This window comes from Nansenia antarctica, assembly GCF_963989245.1.
Source record: "Nansenia antarctica genome assembly, chromosome: 5".
Taxonomy (NCBI): domain Eukaryota; kingdom Metazoa; phylum Chordata; class Actinopteri; order Argentiniformes; family Microstomatidae; genus Nansenia; species Nansenia antarctica.
Genome location: NC_137690.1, coordinates 26384284 through 26406603, shown reverse-complemented (window position 1 = coordinate 26406603; position 22320 = coordinate 26384284). Strand labels below are relative to the sequence as shown.

The window sequence follows — 22320 nt, the reverse complement described above, 5'->3', positions numbered from 1 at the left end:
GTTGCACGTTTTGTGGTCATATCAGTAGTGTAAAAAGGCTGGCTTTAGATTAAATGTAGCCGCAAGCGGCAATTAAGGGCCCACGGGTTAACCTCAAATTTGCTACACATCTCTGTTATGGCACTGTGTCAAAGCACACTAACTTTGAGATTGACTGACATAGCCCTATTTGCATGTCATCATTCATGATACATATTAATTTGCATGTAGCTGTGTATTTTTAGACGTATGAACTTGTCCTTCGCAAACTTTGCCGGGACTGGTACAAGCATACTATGTAAACATTTCTGTGTCAATCGGACTTGAATTTCCAGATTTGGAAGGAAGCTCATTTGTTAGAGGAAGGAGGACATGGAACAGTTAGATAGACGGAAGGCAGCAAAACAGTTATATAATAATAATTAATTTACACTCATTTAGAAATTATTTTAGTCCTAGTGGACTAGATCTATGACTGGAATTTTCAGCATTTAACAGACTGTTCCTCTGATGTTTACCACACTTTGCTCACAATGTGTACTACAGGGTACTCTGTGATAGATTTACACTGGCTACGTACTGAGTATTACATATGTATGCTCTGTCATTTAGGAGGCACTTAAATAGTTGTACTGTATACCTTTGATCCGAGATTGAGCTTCATCCATGAGCCCCCCCTGGACCCTTTTACTGGTGCGCCAGCCGTTGCGTTGACCTCAGTCTGTCTCACACTGTTGTGTTAATGTCACACCTCGACTGTCTCATATCATCTGTTTCTATCTGTCCTCAAGGCACGCTAAGGCAATGATTAGACTGAACTTTGCCTATTTTATGCCAATAAAAGCCATCAGCTTTATGCCAATAAAAGCCGCCAACATATGGGGTTATTTATGATTGTATCAATTGTGGTTGGGTGTGTGTGTGGGGGGGGTTCCTTTGTTTCCTTTGATTACATCAATAATTATATTATTATTATTATTATTATTATTATTATTATTATTATTATTATTATATGGTTCATGTTTGCACTTGTTATAATAATGTATTCTTTGTTTAAGGCATCAGCTCTGTCACAACAGGTTAAATGTAACCATGAAAGTGTGTTAGAACTCAACTCCTTCTCCCTCCCTCTCCCTCTCCCTCTCCCTCTCCCTCTCTTCCAGCCAGAGAACATTATGCTGCTCAACCGAACAGTGCCTCACCCGCGCATTAAGCTCATTGACTTTGGCCTGGCCCACAAGATTGATTTTGGCAACGATTTCAAAAACATTTTCGGCACCCCGGAATTTGTAGGTCAGTCTCGTCCGCTGCTCCTCTTGTCACAGTACGTTGCAGTCACTTGCTCCATCTGGGTGTGTGTTTCTTGCGCAGGTGTTTCAACAGTGTGGGTGTGTGTGTTTTGCTAGAAGGTTAGTTACAGTACAAGACTTTAGGACCTAGCTGTCACTTCCTCTTTTGTCTCTTTGTACAGTATATGCTGTTGAGTCACACCGGTTTAACACCAGAAGATAAAAACATACACACTCAGACACACACACACACGCACAGCGCATTTATGCCCACACAAACATCACACTCATGTGCATACAGTATGTTCTCACAACACACATTTAAGCACACACACCACTCACATTTAAGCACACACACACACACACACACACACACACACACACACACACACACACACACGCACACACTCCAAACACCAATGCCCTGCCTCCTTGGCACCTAACCCTGTGCATTCTGAGTAGCTGCCAGTTGTGCCATGGGGAGTTGATGAGACAGAAGTGATAATAGAGAAGAGATTATCAGAGAGGCCCAGCAGCGCTGCCAAAACAGACATGGCTGCCCGTGCCCCAGCCTCTGCCCCCAGCCTGCTTTTGTCTGTGCCCACTGCCCACCTACCCCCCTCTGCTCGCTAGCGTCCACCACCCTTGCCAGTCTGCCACAGGACAGAGCTGTGCCCAAGCCAACAGTGGCCACCAGGTGTGCAGAGACTAAGTATAGACCTGACCGTGGCTGTGGGCCACATGTACAACACAATAAAAGCTCAATCAGTAGTTTAATGAGCTGTTTAAGTAGCATCACACACACGTCACCTATGAATTCCTAGATAAAGTAAATACTTGGTTTGGCCATTGCCACCTTGCTAATAATAATGGGCAGAATGCAAGATTTTTGGGTCATAGTGGAGGTGCTATCACGATCATTTGTGGTGTACCTTTATTTTTCAATATTCCTGATATTGCTAATTATGACTAGAAATTTGTTTAATTTGGACATTTATAGACCTGAAGAACACTTATCAAGATATTTGTGACCCATGTCCTGTCTTTGTTGTCTTGTGTATGATGTTGTAGTGATACCACTGCACTACTACCATTATCACCACTACTACTACTACTACTACGACTAATAATATTAATAATAATAATACTGCTACACCTACTACTACTACTACTACTACTACTACTACTACTACTACTAACACCACCATTATCACCAACACTACTATTACTACTACTACTACTACTACTACTACTACTACTACTACTACTACTACTACTACTACTACTACTACTACTACTAATAATAATAATAATAATAATAACAATGATGATGATGATAATACTGCTACACCTACTACTACTACTACCACTACTACCATTATCACCATCACCACTACTGCTACTAATAATAATAACAATAATAATACTAATACTACTGCACCTACTACTACTACTACTACTGCTACTGCTGCTGCTGCTGCTACTGCTAGTAACACCACTACTATTACTACCACTACTTCAGTATGTTTGAAAGGTTTTTGATGTACCAGTTTTAGTGTGTTTTTCTGGTTGAAGTGTTTGACTGATGCTTTTGTCATGCTTTTGCAGCTCCAGAGGTAGTTAACTATGAGCCACTGGGACTGGAGGCAGACATGTGGTAAGAAACACAGGGTTATGTTTATCAAAGGTAGATCCGGCGATATGAAGTCCTTTAGAAAGACTTGCTTATTTTTGATCAAAGGTAGATCCACCGATATGAAGTCAGATCAGGGTTGAGGCAGAGTTGAAACTCACCCAATGAAAAAGGAACAGAATTGAAATTGAAGTTACCCTAAATTGTTAAATTTACCTTTTCTTCCAGGAAGAATTTTTCAATTGAATTCCTGAATTCTTGCATTGAGTGAATTGATATTCCGATGGTCCCTTTATGCTGGGCATACACTAGATGATTTCCAAAATCTTAATGCCAGAGAACCTCTCACATTTCGTGATCCCCATGCCAATATCTAACCCATGCCAATATCTGTGTATTTCTGCCGCTCTCCAAGATGAGGGTTTTCACATTATACGATTTAATTCATAGATTGACGTACCGGTATATGATTTCAGTAGTGAATTTTCACAGTAGTGAGTGATGTTTTGTGAGAATAACAAGGTATTCAAATAGCTGTTGGTTGTGCTATGTCATTTTGTGTAGCACATGAGAGACGCTGTATTGATTATGTGCTCTGGTTTCCCTGAACGGAGACAGTTCTACCTACAGCTGACTCTCCCACCTCCGCCCCCGCTATTTTGTCATCAGTTTATCTGCTGGTCATACGTTTCTATTCCCTACAATACACCTGTATTCCTATGGTAATTGACACATAGACCCTCTCACACTAGAAAAGTGCTGACCAAGATTTCAGACATAAAAGAAATAGTGAAAATAATCGTCACATCTGAACCAGGCCCGGGAGAAAGTATTTGACCTGCTCACACTATGCCAGAAACCACATCCCCAGTCCTAGCTTAAGTTCATAGAATTCCCCTACATTCATAAAATTCATCTGGGACGGCAACAACGTGGTGAAATCATGTAGCGTATGCCCAGCATTACCCTGGCCCAGATTCTTTCAGAGAGATCCCCATCGTTAACCCAGTTCTCTTCTTGCCTTAAACCATCTTCCTCTCTCATTTCAGGAGTGTCGGCGTCATCACATACATACTGTAAGTACTGGGATCCTAAATGGAAGTCATGGTGAATAATTATGTTCATTGCTTTAGGAACATTCAACGTGCGTCTGTGTGTGTCCCCATAGGGCCAATTCAGCAGCTACATGCATGATGATGACATAACAATTTATTCACAAAGCTGGGGAAGTAATCATACAGTAGGTTATAGACGTGTGTGAGTTTGACTGCCGGTATAGTGCACTGCAAGGGATTGCAGTTCGTCATCATCATCATCGAGGAAGTGAAGGTTGAATGTGTAACAGTTTCCTGTAATCATTTTGATTGCACTCACTTTCCAGGTCTCCCATGAATCACGACACTGGCATTAATGAAGCCACTGATGTGTGATATGAATCAAAACAACATTTATAGCAACCTCTGGAACGGGCGATTAGTATTGTGCGTGTGCGTGTGGGCGTGCGCCCACGTTTTCATGTCAGAATGTGAGAATCCTGCGACGACTCCTGGGTTTGGCAGCAGCCGCAGTGTGATCGCTGTTGATTTCAACACTTCTTTTCCCTCCCGTTGAGGTCATGTAACCTGTCTTGTCCCTGGTTGTTGAAGAGAGGGCTTGGCTGAGATGGTCATTTGTGTCTCCCTGCATGGGATGACACCTGGCAGCTGAAACGGCCAGAATGGAGTGTTATAGAGATGCGTCTATGGGCAGCTTCCAATCTACACAGGGTACTGTCCAGGGCTCACCACCATATCAGAGGACTATAAGGCTCTCTTTCGAACAGGAAAGGGACCTGCGAGCATGGAGTGACTGTAAGGGCAATCTGTGGTCGCTACGCAGGAAGAAATGTTGGCCATGCATTGATGTAAATTGCTGCGAGTCAAGTTTGGGCCAGAAGGGAGTTGTGTTCAGCGATGCAAAGCCAATCCTCCCCCTCTGCCTAAAGGAGATACTGCACAATACTGTATGATGCACTCCTGGTGAAACCAACCACCCACAAGGCATCGGCATCATGGGTCATCAGGACTCAAATAGGACCGTGGTCTGCCGCACACTTGTCCACTTGTGTTAGACAGACCTAATGTCTTACATGGCTCTACTCTCTCAGCCCCATACCCACACACATAGGGCTTACACACCGGCAGTTCCGAACGCCGGTTCGCGTTCGCGTTCGGAAACCTCCGAACGTTGGCGCTGTCTGGCGAACGATACACTGGTATGAACGCGGGCTCGTTCGCCAGACAGCGCCAACGTTCTGAGGTTTCCGAACGTGAACGCGAACCGGCGTTCGGAACTGCCGGTGTGAAAGCCCTAACAGAGACACATACACACACATACGCACACACACGCAAGCAATCTGCTGCACATTACATCCCCATGTCCTCCATGACAGACTCGCCCCTGCACCACCCCCTCACTCCACACTCAGATGTCTTCCATGGCTCTACTCTCTCACCCCCATAGACACACACACACACACACACTCCCCCACACACACAAACTGTACACACAAACTTACATCAAACCAAGAAACCTTTAGTCTCTCCAACATCGCTTTCCCAGATCCTCCATGACAATTTTGCACCCACACCACCCCCTTATCACACACATGCAGACACACACACACACACACACACACACACACACGCACAGCCTACAGTGGAGCAGTCCTTCCGTGGACCTCTGTGCCCAATCCACCCACACTGCTGTCGTAGGCAGGTAAAAAATAGAGCCATGTCTTAGAGCTGCTTATTATCACAGCTTACACAACTCACAGGCCATCAGACTTGGTCTGTGGAGGGGGGCTGGGGGTCGTGTCTCACATCGCCACACGCAGGTGGTCCTCCCGCTCATCCTCCTTCGCTTTCTCCTCCTCTGGAGCTTCTGTCCGTGCTCCGTGGAGAATCGACTTAATTGGCTGTTTTTGCGTTCTGAGCAGCTGCGCTCAGACATTCCTGACATGCAGAGTTCTTTCCACTTCTTAGACCGTTGGCAAGATTTCCACCTTTGGTTTTGTCTTCCCTACAATCCCCCTGTATGTTACATATTCACACTAATTGCTGCATGGCAGAATTTAACCTTGTGACTATTTGGTGTGTGTGTGTGTGTGTGTGTGTGTGTGTGTGTGTGTGTGTGTGTGTGTGTGTGTGTGTGTGTGTCTGTGAAAAATTCCTGTATTACAATAACACTTCCCTATGTAGGTGGTGGGATTGACACCTGGCCAATTTGATTTAGTGGCCAGTGTTTGACTTCCACTCTCCTAATGCCTCTGGTTGATAGCAGCCCATGGCAGAATGACACAGCAACATTAATTAACAGTACTTTCCCAATCAGGCTCTCCGAGAAACAAACACTAAGGCACTTGTGTGCTGTAAAACACTCTTAAACTCTCAAACACTCTTAAACTTTGACCTAAGTCTCAATACAAAACACTGGAAGGCAGTTTTGAATTGTGTCAATATATTTCGAAAGATCTAAATGCGCAGTCTTGTGTCCAATTCTTTATTAGAATGGATTGGAGAGAGTAGAGTAGAATAGAAGATAATACTAAACCAAAGGGGTAATTGTCTTAGCAATATGTAGCCATCTACAGTACAGACAACATCGTGAAGAGTCTGTGGCCTTTGTTTTTGACTCAAATCCATCCATCCTTCCTCCCTACCTTGAAGAGGTCACTGATCTGACATGACTTGATAGGTGAAAGCAATGCAATGAAAAGCTTGCTTAAGACCATCCCACTCATGTTAAATCAGCCATTACTTCAATAAAGAGGGGATTGCATTTCTAGTATTTGAACACGGCCCACGGCCGATATAGCTGATTGCAACTGACGTCTGTCCGCCCCTCCCCCCGCCCCCATCCCCCGTCTGGACCAGTCTGAGCGGGGCGTCTCCATTCCTGGGAGACAACAAGCAGGAGACGCTGGCCAACGTGTCGGCGGTGGACTACACCTTCGACCAGGAGTTCTTCAGCAGCACCAGCGCTCTGGCCAAAGACTTCATCACACGGCTTCTCATCAAAGACCCTAAGTATGCCCTGCTCCACCCCACCGTGTCAATAATAAAAACAACACTACACGCACACACACACACACACACACACACACACACACACACACACATCCACACACACACACACAGTCCACTCCCGAGACTCCTGATGAGTGCAGTGTCTTGGGACTGTCTTTGTGCAACACTAAAACTGGAGCATGTAGAAATATTTCCAGAGAAAGTAAAACATGTATTTGGAAAGGATTATGACTGGTTAACTGCAGAGCACTTCTGGCTTGTCCTATGTGCACTTATCAGAAGTGGGCTCTATCATATTACAGTACCCTGCATATACATGTATTACATACCGTGAAACCTCAGCAAGTATTTTAACATGTTATTATCCTAATGGCCTTAACAGAGGTTGCCACGGTAACTGAATAAAAAGAGAACAGAGATGAGGTTTCCATCGTGGTGTTTTTGCTGGTGGCATCCCTGAATATAAAGACTCATTTTATGCCTGAAATACTTGTTGTTAGGGGGAAATCGCCTTTCCCAAAAAAGGGAAATGGTGGTAAGGTTCAAGAGGAAGCAGTACGTGTACACATAGGTGTTTTGACAACAGCATTTCCTGTTTTGGCTCTTCTTGCTTGGTATCCAACCACCACACATCTCTCTGCAATGCACCATACAATGAGTTGATAGTTGGTCTAGTGTTCCCATTTAAGTCTTTATGTTATCAGTTTGGCCATGTGCCATTTTCAGGTGCATTGAAAGAGAAGTTGGTTGTCTATGGCGATGCCCAATACACCTGGGAGCTTCAGTCCATTCACTGCAAGAGAAGCAGTGGTGGTAGTGGTGGTCTAGTGGATAGTGAGTTGGACTTGTGATCGGAAGGTTGTGAGTTCAAATCCCGCCTGAAACCACACCACTACTAGTGTGCCCTTGAGTAAGGCACTTAGCCCTCAGTTACTCCAGGGGGAATGTCCCTGTAATTCGTAATTGTAAATCGCTTTGGATTAAAAGCGTCTGCTAAATGGCAAAATTATTTAAAATTATTAAGCATGGTGGTGTTTTAGCAGGGGAGGCTGGTGGAGGTAGACATCGGAGGAGGGGCTCATTCCATTCATTACGATGCAACTCCGATTTCTACCTCCACCAGCCTCCCCTGCTGTTCAGTACACACTAAACGGGAGCAAACTCTTTGAAACAAAGTGAACCAGAGGAGGTGCTGCCTGAATAGGTCCAATCAGAACACACACTCTTGTTTTCCTTGGCCAAACGTTGTGCCATGGCGTGTCCTACCGAACAGACCCCAGGTGTGCTACAAATGATGTGACTATACAGGCAACCCATTGCTGTCCTCTTTCCTTCATTCACATCAGACCAGCCCCAAAAAGTAGGCCTCCACTTGAATCCCATTCACTTCACTCTGTGCCCCTTGCTTACTGACTCTGCCCCTTGCTTACAACTCAGCAAGTTGTTCTTTTTTCTATTTGCAATTTCCAGAAAGAGAATGACCATCCAGGACAGTCTCCAGCATCCCTGGATCAAGGTTGGTCGACATCACTGTCAATCCGTCCTTCTTATAACTACATTTATGAACATTTGTGCAAATTCCACTTACCAATAGAAAGAACATCCTATACTATGAACATCCTATCCAATGCTACGCTTAGGGATTGCTTTCTCAAAAGCATGATTATGATAATTCATAGCATTAATGAATAAGATATGATTGACTGATGAATGTTTTCACTCTCTCTTGGATCAGCCAAAGGACAACCAGCAGGCCCTTAGCAGGAAAGAGTCTGCAGTCAACATGGAGAAGTTTAAGAAGTTTGCTGCTCGAAGGAAGTGGAAGGTAAATAACACTCCTTTCTCTGCCTGCTCTTCTCTCTCTGTTTAAGGAGATTGTCCGTTGAGAACCGTTTCAGGGGATCATAGTGTTAAATTGCTATCTAATGAAAGAGGAATATAAGTCTGGTTTCTTGGACACAAATTCTGTCAAATCCTACCTACCTCTAGACTAAAAAGTATCTTCAATGGAATTCCTTCGTTGAAAGTGGGATTTAGTCAAGGAAGGCTTAACCTGTGTCCCAATGTCCTGTTTCAACTAATTCTCAAAGAACAATTAAACTGACGCTAAAATAAAACGGCAGAACAGCCAGAAAGTCAAAGTGGATGGTATAGAGGGGGATCGGCCCTTGCCTGTTTTGTTTAGTCGTAAGGCCCTGTACTAGGCCTGTAGACATCTCATCCGTCATGGCTAAGCGTGTCAGTGGTTCAGTCGAGGGTAACGGACAACGCTCTAGTCACGCAATGTCTCTCCCCGCTGCGAGGACGTCGCCTCCACCACACTGGAAAAGTCACAACAAGGCCTGTCTCATTCACTAACACTCAGCCTGTGGCACACTGGCATTACCCAATACTTTCCTCTTCACTTCACCACTCGCATCCCAAGCTTTTTTTCTGTTTGTTTTTCTACTAGTGTGAGGATCACTCTTAATAGTTAGACTGATCAAACTGATTATTAAAGCACGTTAGGGGTGTTTGAGGGCATTCCGTTGCATCCTCAAAACAAATGTGTGATATTGTGGCATACTTGGTGGCATACTTGGTAGCACTCTGGGACAAACAAGACACTGAAATACTGTGACTCGACTCTCACTCTCTCTCTGTTTTGATCCCTCTTTTCCAGCAATCCGTCCGCCTCATCTCCTTGTGTAACCGCCTCTCCCGCTCCTTCCTGTCCAGGAGCAACATCAGCGTGGCTCGCAGTGATGACACACTGGTAAGACCTGGGATTATATCTGGGATACCAAAACTGGGATTATATCATACCAAAACTGACCTGGGATTATATCATACCAACACTGACCTGGGATTATATCATACCAACACTGACCTGGGATTATACCATACCAACACTGGTCACTCCTACTATCATACCTGGGATTATATCATACCAACACTGGTCACTCCTACTGTTTTACCCTGCCTAAAACCATCATAAGCCAAACAACAATACTGACATTGGTTTATTTGATTACAATTCTAGTTGATTGTATTTATAGAGCTCTTTTTCAAATCAAAGTCTCAAAGTGCTTGACATTGTAAGGAGAGACTCGTTTGTTTCACCACCAAAGTCTCCAAGCATAATATTACACGATTTTCAAGAGATTGTTGGGTTTTTTCTGTGATGAAGCTGACAGTGCAAACTCTTTCCTCACTTTTGCCTCCACAACAAACATCTCCTTTGTGTGTGTGTGTGTGTGTGTGTGTGTGTGTGTGTGTTTTCATAAATGCTAAAGGCTAACATTGATGTAAAAAATATCTCACTGAACTCTACCCCTGCTGGGTGAGGGTTAATGATTTGCGAAGTTCTAACAGTCAGCCACTATGTGAGGCCTATTTACTTATCTAAACTTTACACGATCACTTCCTTATATTACCTCAGAGCTGGTTCTGGGAAGCAACAAAGTGCCTTTTTGACAACAGGGCCCCCTAGATTTCAAAAAGATTATTGCAGGGACAATATTTGATTCGTCGGTTGAAGTGTTCACTGCTATGGAAAGACAAGCTTTTCTTGGGTTTGCTGCACAAAGAATCAAGAACTTGTACTCTACAGGATGTCAACATTTTATTTTTTATAATCTGAAAAAGTTTTGCGCTGATTTTCCATCTCCATCGCAACATTGTATTAATTTCATCACATACACTTCAAAACACTAGTCACACATAACATAGAGTGACTTCCAGTTTGTGTTGTGTTGCAATCATCAAATTACAGTAACTATTTGCAATCATCTTAGTGTTAGTGACATATGACTTTGGAATGTGTTGTTGTTTTTTTTGTTGTTTTTTTGTGTGTTTTTTTTCAGATTTTATCCCTTTTTCACCCAATTTGGTAGCCAATTGAACCCAACCTAGCATCCAATTATCCCCTGCTTATTGCATAGGATCCGCCGCACGACCCCGTGGCCGGCAGTCCCAGAGGAGGCCGCCAGGCAGACTAGCTGACTGGCTCCTCGAGCCCAGCACCGTTATTCCGGCACCTAGGGGGCGGTGTTGCGCGACGGATCCTTGTCCGGAAATACTCCTATACCCGCCCTCGGGAGCGGCCGCCCAATATGCCGCTCCCCGTATGTGCCCCAGCCATATCCGGGTCTGGCGAGCTGGGATTCGAACCCAGTCCCCGGTGGGTAGCATGCACTAGTGGCCAGTGCTTAGGGCCCACGTTGTTGTTTTTAAAAGGAGTGCCAAAGGAACATTTCACAATTATTATCACGACTCAACTTATTTACGGAGGCACGTCAAAGCTAAGTTGCATGTTATACATGTAACACAAGTGATGGATGTATGTGCTAGCGCAGTGCTTATGGATCTAAACAAACCAGGCAGTGGCTAATTTGGAAACGATAACCTCACTCCTCCCTTAAAGCTCCAAATATAATATATGTCACTCAGGGTAACATCCTCAAACTTGCCTTACCTAGCTTTTGTGAAGAACACATTTGAAAGCTGTTTTCACATGCCCACGTGTTCATATGGACATGTTGTTTTAAGTAAACAATCTGTAAAGCACTGATTTGTTTTTTTGTTTTTTTACTTTTACACAGTCTCAATCATTTATCACCATCAGTCACTGATATGTAACCATCATGAATGGAAAACCTCAATCAAAGCCTGTGCTCTGTCATAGCTATCTGTTGAAATTGACATTTCATTATGTATCACCTGCCTATGCAATTCTATTGTGAGAATGTAAATACCCTTCCTTTTTAGTTTGTGTAGCTATGGCCTCTCACCCCTAAGCCTAGCACTGTTGTCTTTTGACTGTTTTACTTTTCACATTTAACTCCACACTTAAAGTGTGTGTGTGTGTGTGTGTGTGTGTGTGTGTGTGTGTGTGTGTCTGTCTGTCTGTCTGTCTGTCTGTCTGTCTGTCTGTCTGTCTGCCTGCGTGCGTGCGTGCGTGCGCTGTGTTTCTCTGCACACAGCTGTATTGGTCCCTCTCCACCTCCTTGCCTGTGTATGTTGGGTTGGGAAATGTAGCTGCCGTTCATTCTTGGAAGAACATCTCCACTCCTGTCTCCTCCCTCCCTCCCCACTCTCTCACTCACCCCCCAGCCACCCTTATCTTGTAGCCAGTGCATTCTAGCTGTGCAGCTGAGCATTGTGCCCCCACACCCCCATGTCAGAGCTGTCAGACTCGCTTTGAAGGTTATTGGGTCACATGGCTAGCTCGGGAAAGAACGAAGAGAAGAACTAAAGCACCACTCTCTTCCTTAGAAATGTTCCTCAGTCTCAACTTCTATGGTCGGCCATCTTATTCCCTGTAATATGTGGTTACATACTTAAAATAGAATAAAAAAGAAGTGTGCAATTAGCTACCGAGGAACGTTTTGTTTCTCTTGTTAAGTGTAACAGGATTGTATCCGATTGAGACCACTAAAAGAGATGAACAATGTTTACTGAATCTGTCTATTGGATGATATGGTTAGACCAAAACTCCTAGTTGTTTCCAGCAACATTGTCTCAAATGTTGCATTTCCCTTAGCCTTGAGAGTAACATCGGTGGGTGAAACAATGTTGTAGTCATTTAGCGGTCAAACTGTTTGTTTGAAACTAAGTTTGATAAAAGCACTTGACCAACCAAATCCGTATTGGGTAAAATAATTTGTCTTCAATGACCTGGTCAAATAAACATTGTAAAGGTTAAAGACGAGTGTTATAATGACACCTTTTGTGTTGTCAGGATGAGGAAGACTCTTTTGTGATGAAGGCCATCCTCCACGCCATCAATGATGACAACGTGCCTGGTCTACAGCACCTGCTAGGCTCCCTCACTAGCTACGACATCAACCAGCCCAACAAGGTGAGAGACACACACACACACACAACACTCACAGATATGTACAATAGGTCAGGTCGAGGAGCAAAATTGGCAAAATCGAATTAATTATCGCAGCTCATGCAGGGAGGAAGAGCGGAAATGGTTTAAATATCAGGTTATCTTAATGAGGACCGAGCAATGGGTCCACCTACTCTCCTACCATCATCATGCATTCTCTCTCAGCACCGTGGGGACAACAGGGGGCAAGGTTTCAGTCTGACATGAATAAGCACGAGTCAGCTTTAATAATGTAACATATTAATTACAGAATGGAGTTAGGAATTTTCATGCAAGACAGGAGTAAGGATGTTGGGTCTCAGTGGGATTGAGACTGGATAGAGAAGTAGCCTACAGCTGTTATCATTAAAGTCATAATAGGGTCATAATAGGGTGGTGAACCACCACATTTTCAGCTAGGGCAGCCTTCTCTCATTCTCACAATGTAGGCATGATGAACAGATTCATAAAAACACATTAAATATATTTTTTTATTATTTGTTTCATTAAAAAAAAATGAAAAATGTCAACCTACTATGACAACAAACAGACCTGTCATTACATCAGAGTTCTGAGAGAAAACAAATCTCTGAGTAAATGTAGTTTATTATAGTAAGTTGAAGAGTGGAAGAGATAAAGAGTGGAAATGGTTTAAATATCGGGTTATCTTAACGAGGACCGAGCCAGGAACTAACACATAAACTGTGAAATAAAACAACCCTGTTGTTTGTTGCCTATTTCCGAAAACATGTGATTCAACAAGCCATTAATATTTGCGGGGGGTCACGGGGGGTCTACTTCTCATCCAAGTCATCTGCGAGTACCATATATATATATATATATATATATATATATATATATATACAGCTCTGGAAAAAATAAGACCACTGCAAAATGATCAGTTTCTCTGGTTTAGCTATTTATATTTATGTGTTTGAGTAAAATGAACATTTTTGTTTTATTCTACAAACTGCTGACAATATTTCTCCCAATTTCCAAATAAACAGATTTAGAGTGTTTATTTGCAGAAAATGACAACTGGTCAAAATAACAAAAAAGAAGCAGTGTTTTCAGACCTTGAATAATGCAAAGAAAAACAAGTTCAAATGGTTTAATTTAGGAAGAGTTCAGAAATCAATATTTGGTGGAATAACCCTGATTTTCAATCATAGCTTCCATGCATCTTGGCATGCTCTCCACCAGTCTTTCATATTGCTGGTGTTGGGTGACTTTATGCCACTCCTGGCGCAAAAAATTCAAGCAGAATTAGACAATTGAGTCCAACTGAAAATGTGACTCATCAGAGAAGATGACCTTGCTCCAGTCTTCTATGGTCCAATCCTTATGGTCTTTAGCAAATTTCAGCCTGGCTCTCCTTTGCTTCTCATTGATGAAGGGCTTTTTTTCTAGCATTTCACCCCAGCTGCCATTTGCCATTCCTTTTGTAGGTCACTTGATGTCATCCTACGGTTGTTGAGCGACATTTGAAGTAGTTGGCGTTCATCCCGGTCAGTAGAGTCGTTTTCGCCCTCTGCCGGTCTGTAGCTTTGTTGTCCCCAATGTCTGCTGCTTGACCTTGTTCTTATGAACCGCCGTCTTTGACATGTTAAGGATGGAAGCAACCTGACGTTCACCGTGTCCCTCTGCCAGTAAGGCCAACCTGACGCTCACCGTGTCCCTCTGCCAGTAAGGCCAACCTGACGCTCACCGTGTCCCTCTGCCAGTAAGGCCAACCTGACGTTCACCGTGTCCCTCTGCCAGTAAAGCCAGAATTGAACCCTTCTTTTCCTCACTCGAAACTTTTCTTTTCAAGTCTTTTGGCATGGTCAATAGTTCTTTTTTTATTATTATTTTTTTTTTACTTTTGAGGTACTACTGGCACTGTTTTTGCCATCCAGCTATCTATTGCAAGAGGATAGTGATGACCACAGCAGTGGTTTTTATACTTTTCCTTATTAAATAAGATTCAGTTCAGGTGATCACCTAATCAGTACCTCACTAAGTAGAATGGACAACACTTGAATGGAATAGCTGCCATTTATGTAATTGTGGAACTAATGTCTTTGTTTTTATTGGGTCTCTGATTTGAATATGAATCATTTACAGACTGTGTGGATCAGGTTGTCATTACAAACTGAGGAAATGGAGAGGAACAAAACCTCTCAGGAATATGACCCCTAAGCCTGGGGAGACGTACAAAAATCTACAAATTTGAAGGGTTGAGAGGAAAAAGCACAGTCAATGACGGGACATTATCTCAGTCACTCTACAAAATTGGTCTATAGCCAAGTGGCCAAAAATAATCTCTTAATGGAGAATAATTTCATATCCAGAATTGTGTTTACAACAATGAATTCAAGTGATGCAGCAAAGCAAGTAAATGAACACAAGCATTTGATTATTTTCATGATGTAAAACGGAATTGATAACAGTTCTCTACCATATTATGCAATGTCAAAGTAAGACGGAGAGACTTGTTATGTTCTATATGACAACTGCATCTTAGCATGGTAACATACGCAGGCTAACATTAGACAGTATCACAGAGCCATGACGAACGTCTCTGCTGCGATAAGTGGGTCGTGATGGCCACTGAATTACATATTGAGGCACGGTGTGCAGTGGGGGAAGGTTGAGTTTGAAGGTTGAACTTGCTGTTAGCGACTCAGACCTGAGCACTAGTCAGCCTTGGAGCAGCGCTCTGCAATCCTGTTCCTGTTTTCAATTGTATAGCATCACAATGTATATACAGTAGATATATATATATATATACGTATATTCCACAAAATATTTGTGATTCAATAAACCTAAACCCTAAACCAAAACATAAAAACAATCTGATTGAACGACTTTTCATTCATCATGGTACTGGGTTGAGCTACTGGAATTCTATCGTATGTATTTATCAGACTAACAAACTGTTGCAAAGTTTAGAAGCAAACATCTCTCTAGATCTCACAAGATCTCTCTCTCTCTCTCTCCCCTACTAACCCACTTCATCTAATCCCACTATCCCACTAACCCGCTTTGTGAATAAAAGGTCTTGCTCCACATCTAATCAGAAAGCCTCATTAAGCTAGGAATTAGCCGTAATTAGTGTTAGGGAAAGAGACGCCGGACCATATCTTATCCAATTTGGGGCCCTGGCACAGATATGCCACGCATGCCCACCCACAGCACGTGTGTTGCATGGCACCAGGGCTCGGAAGAGACTGGCATGGACATAAACCGTGGCATTTTGTCAGGCTCCTCATGTCAACCTCATGTCCCTCTCCAAAGAGCTGCAAATATCTGTCAGGGTGGCGCTGCGTGCGTCTTTGACGGCCAAACGATTTTGTTTGTAAGAGGAGAGAAAGTGAGGAAGGAGGGGAGGAGGTAATGGAATGGTAATTTGCTCAGTGAAGTGAGGTAGAAAAAAGGAGGGGGAGAGAGAGGGGAGGGGAGATAAGACAGGCTGAGGGAGAGAGGGAGAGGGGGGAGAGCAAGAGAGCGAGGGAAAGAGAGAGAGAGAGAGTGTGTGTGTGTGTGTGTGTGTGTGTGTGTGTGTGTGTGTGGCACATAATTGGGTGTGAAGCAGCGATGTTGATTGCATTGCTCTGAGCTGTCCAGCTGTGTGCCTATGCTAACTCTCTGGGCTCATGTATGTATTCATGTCAGGTCCTCCAGTCCTCTGCAAATCATTTCACCAGTCCTCATTTCAGAGAGTATTTAAGCTACCACAGAGGGATGAGGAAGATAACTGACTGGCCATTAGGAAAACTGTGTAAATCATCATAAAGGAATTGAAACTAATGAAGCCACAATTATACTGCACTAGGTGTGTGTGTGTGTGTGTGTGTGTGTGTGTGTGTGTGTGTGTGTCCAAGTACTGTATGAGCCGTTTGTTTGTATAAAGGACCCATGTTGCGTATGCAAGTGTGTGTCTTGTACCTGTTAGTGTCTGCTTCAGTGCACAGATCGCTCAATGACCCTGCAACCCGTAACATGAGTGTGTGTGTGTGTTTTAGCATGGGACTCCCCCCCTCCTCATCGCAGCCGGCTGTGGAAACATCCAGATCATCGACGTGCTCATGAGAAAAGGAGCTGAGATCCAGGCCCACGACAAGGTATCATCATGTCTACTTCAATTCTGATTCATTTTAATTTCCAAACAAACCAGCAACCAGGATTCCTAAGACACACACAGCAAGAAAACATCATGCTTGTTTGAGTTAATAAGATTATTCATATACAGTACAGTTGAGTGTCTTTTTGTTTTAGAATTTAATGAATCCAAATGTTTATTCCTGAAAAGCTGGGCAGGCCCTGTACTAGTCATTTTGCCAATCCGCAACGATTAAAAACAAACACAGCACCTCACACTATGCATTAAGGTCTCCACGTCTCTTTATGGTGCAGGGATGCACACTGCGCACATGTCCCTGTAAAAGCTCTCCATCTGGCCCATTTCAGTAGGTGAAAGTACATAGCAAATTGTGTACAAACTCTATTATTTTGCATAATGATAAGCTATACTACAGATGTCGTTTTTACAGTTTGTTAAGATGCTATAACAACTAGCTACTGGGCTACTGAAGAGATACAGGCAATTTCTCTGTATCCTCTAGATTCGATAATAAAAAGACTAATGTTTGTGTTTTGAAAATGTATCTGGCATAGATTGTACAGCTTTTGTGCACATCCAGGCTACAGTGGTTGCTAGTTTAGTTTGACGAGGGCCCTTTCTCCCCATATGCAGAACTGTAGGTCCAACACAACTCTTTCTTTGGTGTTTATTTATTACAGTATGATCACTATTTGATAGTTTTTACAGCTGTCCTCGTAGGAGAACCCTTTGTAGAACCCTTTTGGTGCGATGTAGAACCTTTAAGGTGCCATGTTGAATCCTTTTGGTGCCATGTTGAATCCTTTTGGTGCCATGTTAGAACCCTTTTGGTGCCATGTTAGAACCCTTTTGGTGCCATGTTAGAACCCTTTTGGTGCCATGTTAGAACCCTTTCAGTGTAGAATCATATCCACAGAGAAGGTTCTACATAGCACCAAAAATGGTTTTTCAAAGGCTTCTCCTACAGGGACAGCTGAAGAACCCTTTTTTTATTCTAGAAAGAACCTTTGTTTTCTATGAGTAAAAGAATACCAGAATCTTGCCAATATGACGTATGCAAACATCACCGAAACCCTTCAGTCTTTCATTCTTTCAGTTGGTTGAATTCACTGTGTAGTGAAGTATTTTGAGGATGAGTGTGTTGCTTGAGAATGGATTAGCTGGTAATAATAATAATAATAATAATGTTTGAGGCCAATGACAAACAGCCTTCTAACAGTCTCCATGAAACGTATTCTCTCCCCCAGTCTGGTGCCAATGCTATCTACTACGCAGCACGACACGGCCATGTGGGGACCTTGACATTCCTTTATGAAAAGAAGTGCCCCCTGGACATCCAAGATAAGGTGATCACCTCAACACACACACACACACACACACACGTATTACTCACACCTCGGCAAGAATCTCAATCACAACACACTCCAATCCATGAGGCTCCCGAGGGAGGCTCCTTTGGTTTTCAAACACACACACACACACACACACACACACACACACACACACACAGACACACACCCTGAGTTCTGTGATTCCTGGTTTCTATCTGCTTATTTGCTGTTGCCATGGATACGAGCCCGGCAGGGAGAGATGGAGCTCTGCTGCGCTCGGCGCTTGTCTGGTCTAGATTACTAAACGTGCTTTGTCAGCCCAAACCACAGACGCTGCACTCAAGTGTTCCGCTTCAAGTGTGCGATGCACTGTCACACTCTGCATTCCTTCTGATTTTATATGAATGTAAATGAAACATTGCTGCACCGCTGTTCTCTCCACTCGATTGGTGCCTGTGTGTGTGTGTGGGGGGGGGGGGGGGGGGGTAGATGTGTGTGTGTGTTAACCCTCTGGTCTCCTTCCCTCTGCAGTGTGGAGAGACGGCCCTTCACGTGGCAGCTCGCTATGGCAACATGGACGTGGTCCAATACCTGTGCAGTATTCAGGCCAACCCAGACCTCGCAGACAGAGTATGTACTGCCCTGGACCTCTACACACACACACACACACACACACACACACTCACACACACACACACACACACGCACACACTCACTCACTCACACACACACACACACACTCACCCACCCACCCCCCCCCCACACACACACACCACAGGTATTGACACTCTGGTTCAAAGGTCATGGTGTTTCTCCCCCCCTGGCCCTTAGGAGCAGGAGACGCCCCTGCACTGTGCCGCCTGGCACGGCTACTCCACGGTGGCACGGGCCCTGTGCCAGGCTGGCTGCCAGGTCAACGCCAGGAACCGGGAGGGGGAGAGCGCGCTGCTGACCGCCTCGGCCCGCGGCTTCAGCGACATCGTGGAATGTCTGGTGGAGCACGGGGCTGACCTGGAGTCAGCAGACAAGGTGGGTCGTCGCTTACCCGCCGCGCCGCTAAAACAGGATGTAGAACTAAGATATTAGAGTGTGAACACAATCACTCACCCCTTAGCCTTAAAGGGGCAGTCTGGAATTGTTTGTGTATTCAATTGTTAATGTGTGTGTGTGTGTGTGTGTGTGTGTGTGTGTCAGGACGGCCACATTGCCCTCCACCTGGCTGTACGGAGGTGTCAGGTAGACGTGGTCCGATGCCTTCTCCGACACCACTGCTACGTAGACCACCAGGATCGCCACGGCAACACCCCTCTGCACATCGCCTGCAAGGACTGCAACCTGCCTGTTGTCATGGCGCTGTGCAACGCCAAGGCCAACCTGGACATCCCCAACAAGGTGAGAGTTGGTTCGGTCCACTTTGTGTCAAGCCATTACTATTGTTCTAATAGTACAGTACATAATACCCCAAAGGCCACGTGCAGTGGGGTTACAACATAAACACATTGTTGGAGAAGATAAATGGGTTCTTACTGGCTTACTGGCTTAAAAAAAAAATTTGTTGACACCATACAATTGTAAATGAATGTATTCAGAGATGGGATTGCTTGTCACAAATTGAAGCCATCCCTTTATTTCTGGGACGCCATGTGCACCGATGCAGGAGGGACAATGTCTGAAAACTGTAATATGTCGCATTCATTATTTATTTTTTGTTCTGCAGTATTATTCAAGCTCATCTGTAGCGGCATGTCCGTTTGTAAAGAAGAGGCACATAGCTTGAGCTACAGATGAATATTTCTTCGCTTCCAATTCAAAACTGTCAGGCAGAGATGGCTAAAAGGGAATATCTGCATAGCTGCAAATTGAAACAGGGTGCAATAGATTTGTTTTCCTCCCACAACGTCAGACACGTATTTGATGGGTTGAATCAGCAAATGCTCTAGTCTAATAGTCTAGTCTTCTGGTCTAAAGTTCATGTGAATAGCTGCAATGGAAATATGTTGAATTAAAAGATTGTTGAATACTTATTTTCCCCCACTGTATATTATACTATTACACAGTTTGGAAGGACCCCCCTCCACCTGGCAGCTAACAATGGAGGTCTTGAGGTGGTCCGTCACCTTTGCGTCGCCGGGGCCAACACAGACGCCATCACCAATGTAAGTGTCCATGCATGTGACGTGTCAGTAGATTGCATTGCCCCTATTATAACACCTTACTAAGTCTCCACTTGACATTTTATAAATAAAACCTCATCTAACACCAATGTGTACTGTAGCACCACATGATCAAACATTTACATACCAGGGTTGGAGTCAGTGGAGTTTACATACCAGGGTTGGAGTCAGTGGAGTTTCCATTCAGGAACTGATTTTAATTTACAATTAAAATACAGAAAAATGGAAACAATGTGAAATGTTAAACCTTTTCAGTTATTCAGAAATCATTGAATAGAAATGTCCTAATTGCAATAATTGTAACTTCCATTTACTTTCTCTTCTGTCGAATGTTCTGTCGAATGTTCTAGGCCTTTGTGCCTTAGGTAAAAAATAAAAGAATGATAATAATATAATTTGTTTATATATGAATATTGTTCATCTAAGTGTCCATTGTCAGGCATTTACTGTGAAAGCTTCCATCATGTTGCTGTGATGTGATTAAACCATAGTACAGTACTTCTGTATGCACACTTGTCTCAAATGTTGTGTTCCATAATAGGGTTAGATAACATCTAAGATAAAAATATATAAAATAGACATCTGAAACATGATATACAGTAAGTCCATTATGATTTAACATCCCCCATATGATATCATATGATAATGATATGGGGGCAGAAGTAGCCTAGAGGTTAGGGAGGCCGACTAGCAGGTCGCTGGCATCAGGAGGGAGCTGCAGGTGCCCTTGAGCAAGGCACTTAACCCCCTAATTGCTCCAGGGAGGCCGACAATGGCTGACCCTGTGCCTAGAGCAAAAAAGAAAAAATTGATTGGATGGCAAATAAAACATTCTACAAACAAATGGTGTTTGAGGGTTTTGATGGTTCATTTTCTCGCTATAAACCCAGACGCTGTGCAGTCATTTTGAATAAGACGAAGCTCATTTTGGTTCACATGGAATCTTGTCTCCAGATGATACAGTGGCATATCCACTGTAATAACATGTAGTGATGCCAGAGGGAATTATGGCCATACCATGCAGCCTTGGAGCGAGCAAGACATGTCCAGAAATAAATAGTTAATGTCCCCCTCAAAGACATCGATCAGCCCTCTCTTTCCATCGACATGCAGCAGACGTGTACAGTAGTGTGTATTCAGACACTCGAGCATCGATTGGATCTTTGGTGCATCTGCAAGGTTCACACAATAAGCTTAAGAGTGATGATTCTTCATTCTTTCTTCACACCCTCACACACACATACACACTCGCAGCCGCACACATGCAGACACACACACACACACACACACACACAAACATATACAACATATCCCCAGGCAGTGGTTCTTCATACAGTAACAGTTGATTGTATGTGGGTGCGTGCGTGCGTGCGTGCGTGCGTGCGGGAAGTTGTATGTACATGCATGCACAAGGCTTGTGTTTGCTTTCATTTGTGTATGTGTAAGCGGGTTCTAGATTTGACAATCAAAATGAGGCTTTTCATTTCTGTGTCTCCTCTCGCTCTCTCCTTTCTGTCTCCATCTCTCTCTCAGCCTGGAGCAATGTCAGCTGTTCAGCCCACTCTCCCTTCCCCTCCTTAATTAAATAGCAGAACTTGTGTGCCCGCCTGTCACTCAAACTCCCACTGCAGGGAGTGCAGACGAACCCTGATACACTCCAACTCGACAGAGCAGACCAAAGCAATCCATGCCTCACTCTCGCGTGGGTCCGCTCTTATATTTAGCACAGAGTGAGGGTGAGCGGTGAGCACAGCAGTATGATAGACTGAGCCGATCCCAATTCACCCCTACAGCTCTGTTTTCACCCCTACGGCTCCGTTTTGCGCGTTCACGTTTAGGGTAGGGGTGTCCAATTCATATTTCATCAAGGGCTAGTGGGAAGGGG

The 22320-nt window shown here is 43.9% G+C and overlaps 1 protein-coding gene across 1 annotated transcript in view; it reads left to right on the top strand.

Moving 5' to 3' along the window:
* dapk1 (death-associated protein kinase 1) overlaps positions 1 to 22320 on the top strand; it is a gene marked incomplete at its 5' end in the record, with an annotated part of 78870 nt that overhangs the window by 33230 nt on the left and 23320 nt on the right. Inside the window, 14 exons of the mRNA XM_080530887.1 lie at positions 1143 to 1272; positions 2877 to 2925; positions 3951 to 3977; positions 6816 to 6968; positions 8439 to 8484; positions 8704 to 8793; positions 9631 to 9723; positions 12691 to 12810; positions 16833 to 16931; positions 18178 to 18276; positions 18793 to 18891; positions 19093 to 19290; positions 19456 to 19653; positions 20319 to 20417. Of these exons, the coding sequence (XP_080387013.1) occupies positions 1143 to 1272; positions 2877 to 2925; positions 3951 to 3977; positions 6816 to 6968; positions 8439 to 8484; positions 8704 to 8793; positions 9631 to 9723; positions 12691 to 12810; positions 16833 to 16931; positions 18178 to 18276; positions 18793 to 18891; positions 19093 to 19290; positions 19456 to 19653; positions 20319 to 20417 (1500 nt within the window). The remainder of the gene's footprint in view (positions 1 to 1142; positions 1273 to 2876; positions 2926 to 3950; positions 3978 to 6815; positions 6969 to 8438; positions 8485 to 8703; positions 8794 to 9630; positions 9724 to 12690; positions 12811 to 16832; positions 16932 to 18177; positions 18277 to 18792; positions 18892 to 19092; positions 19291 to 19455; positions 19654 to 20318; positions 20418 to 22320) is intronic.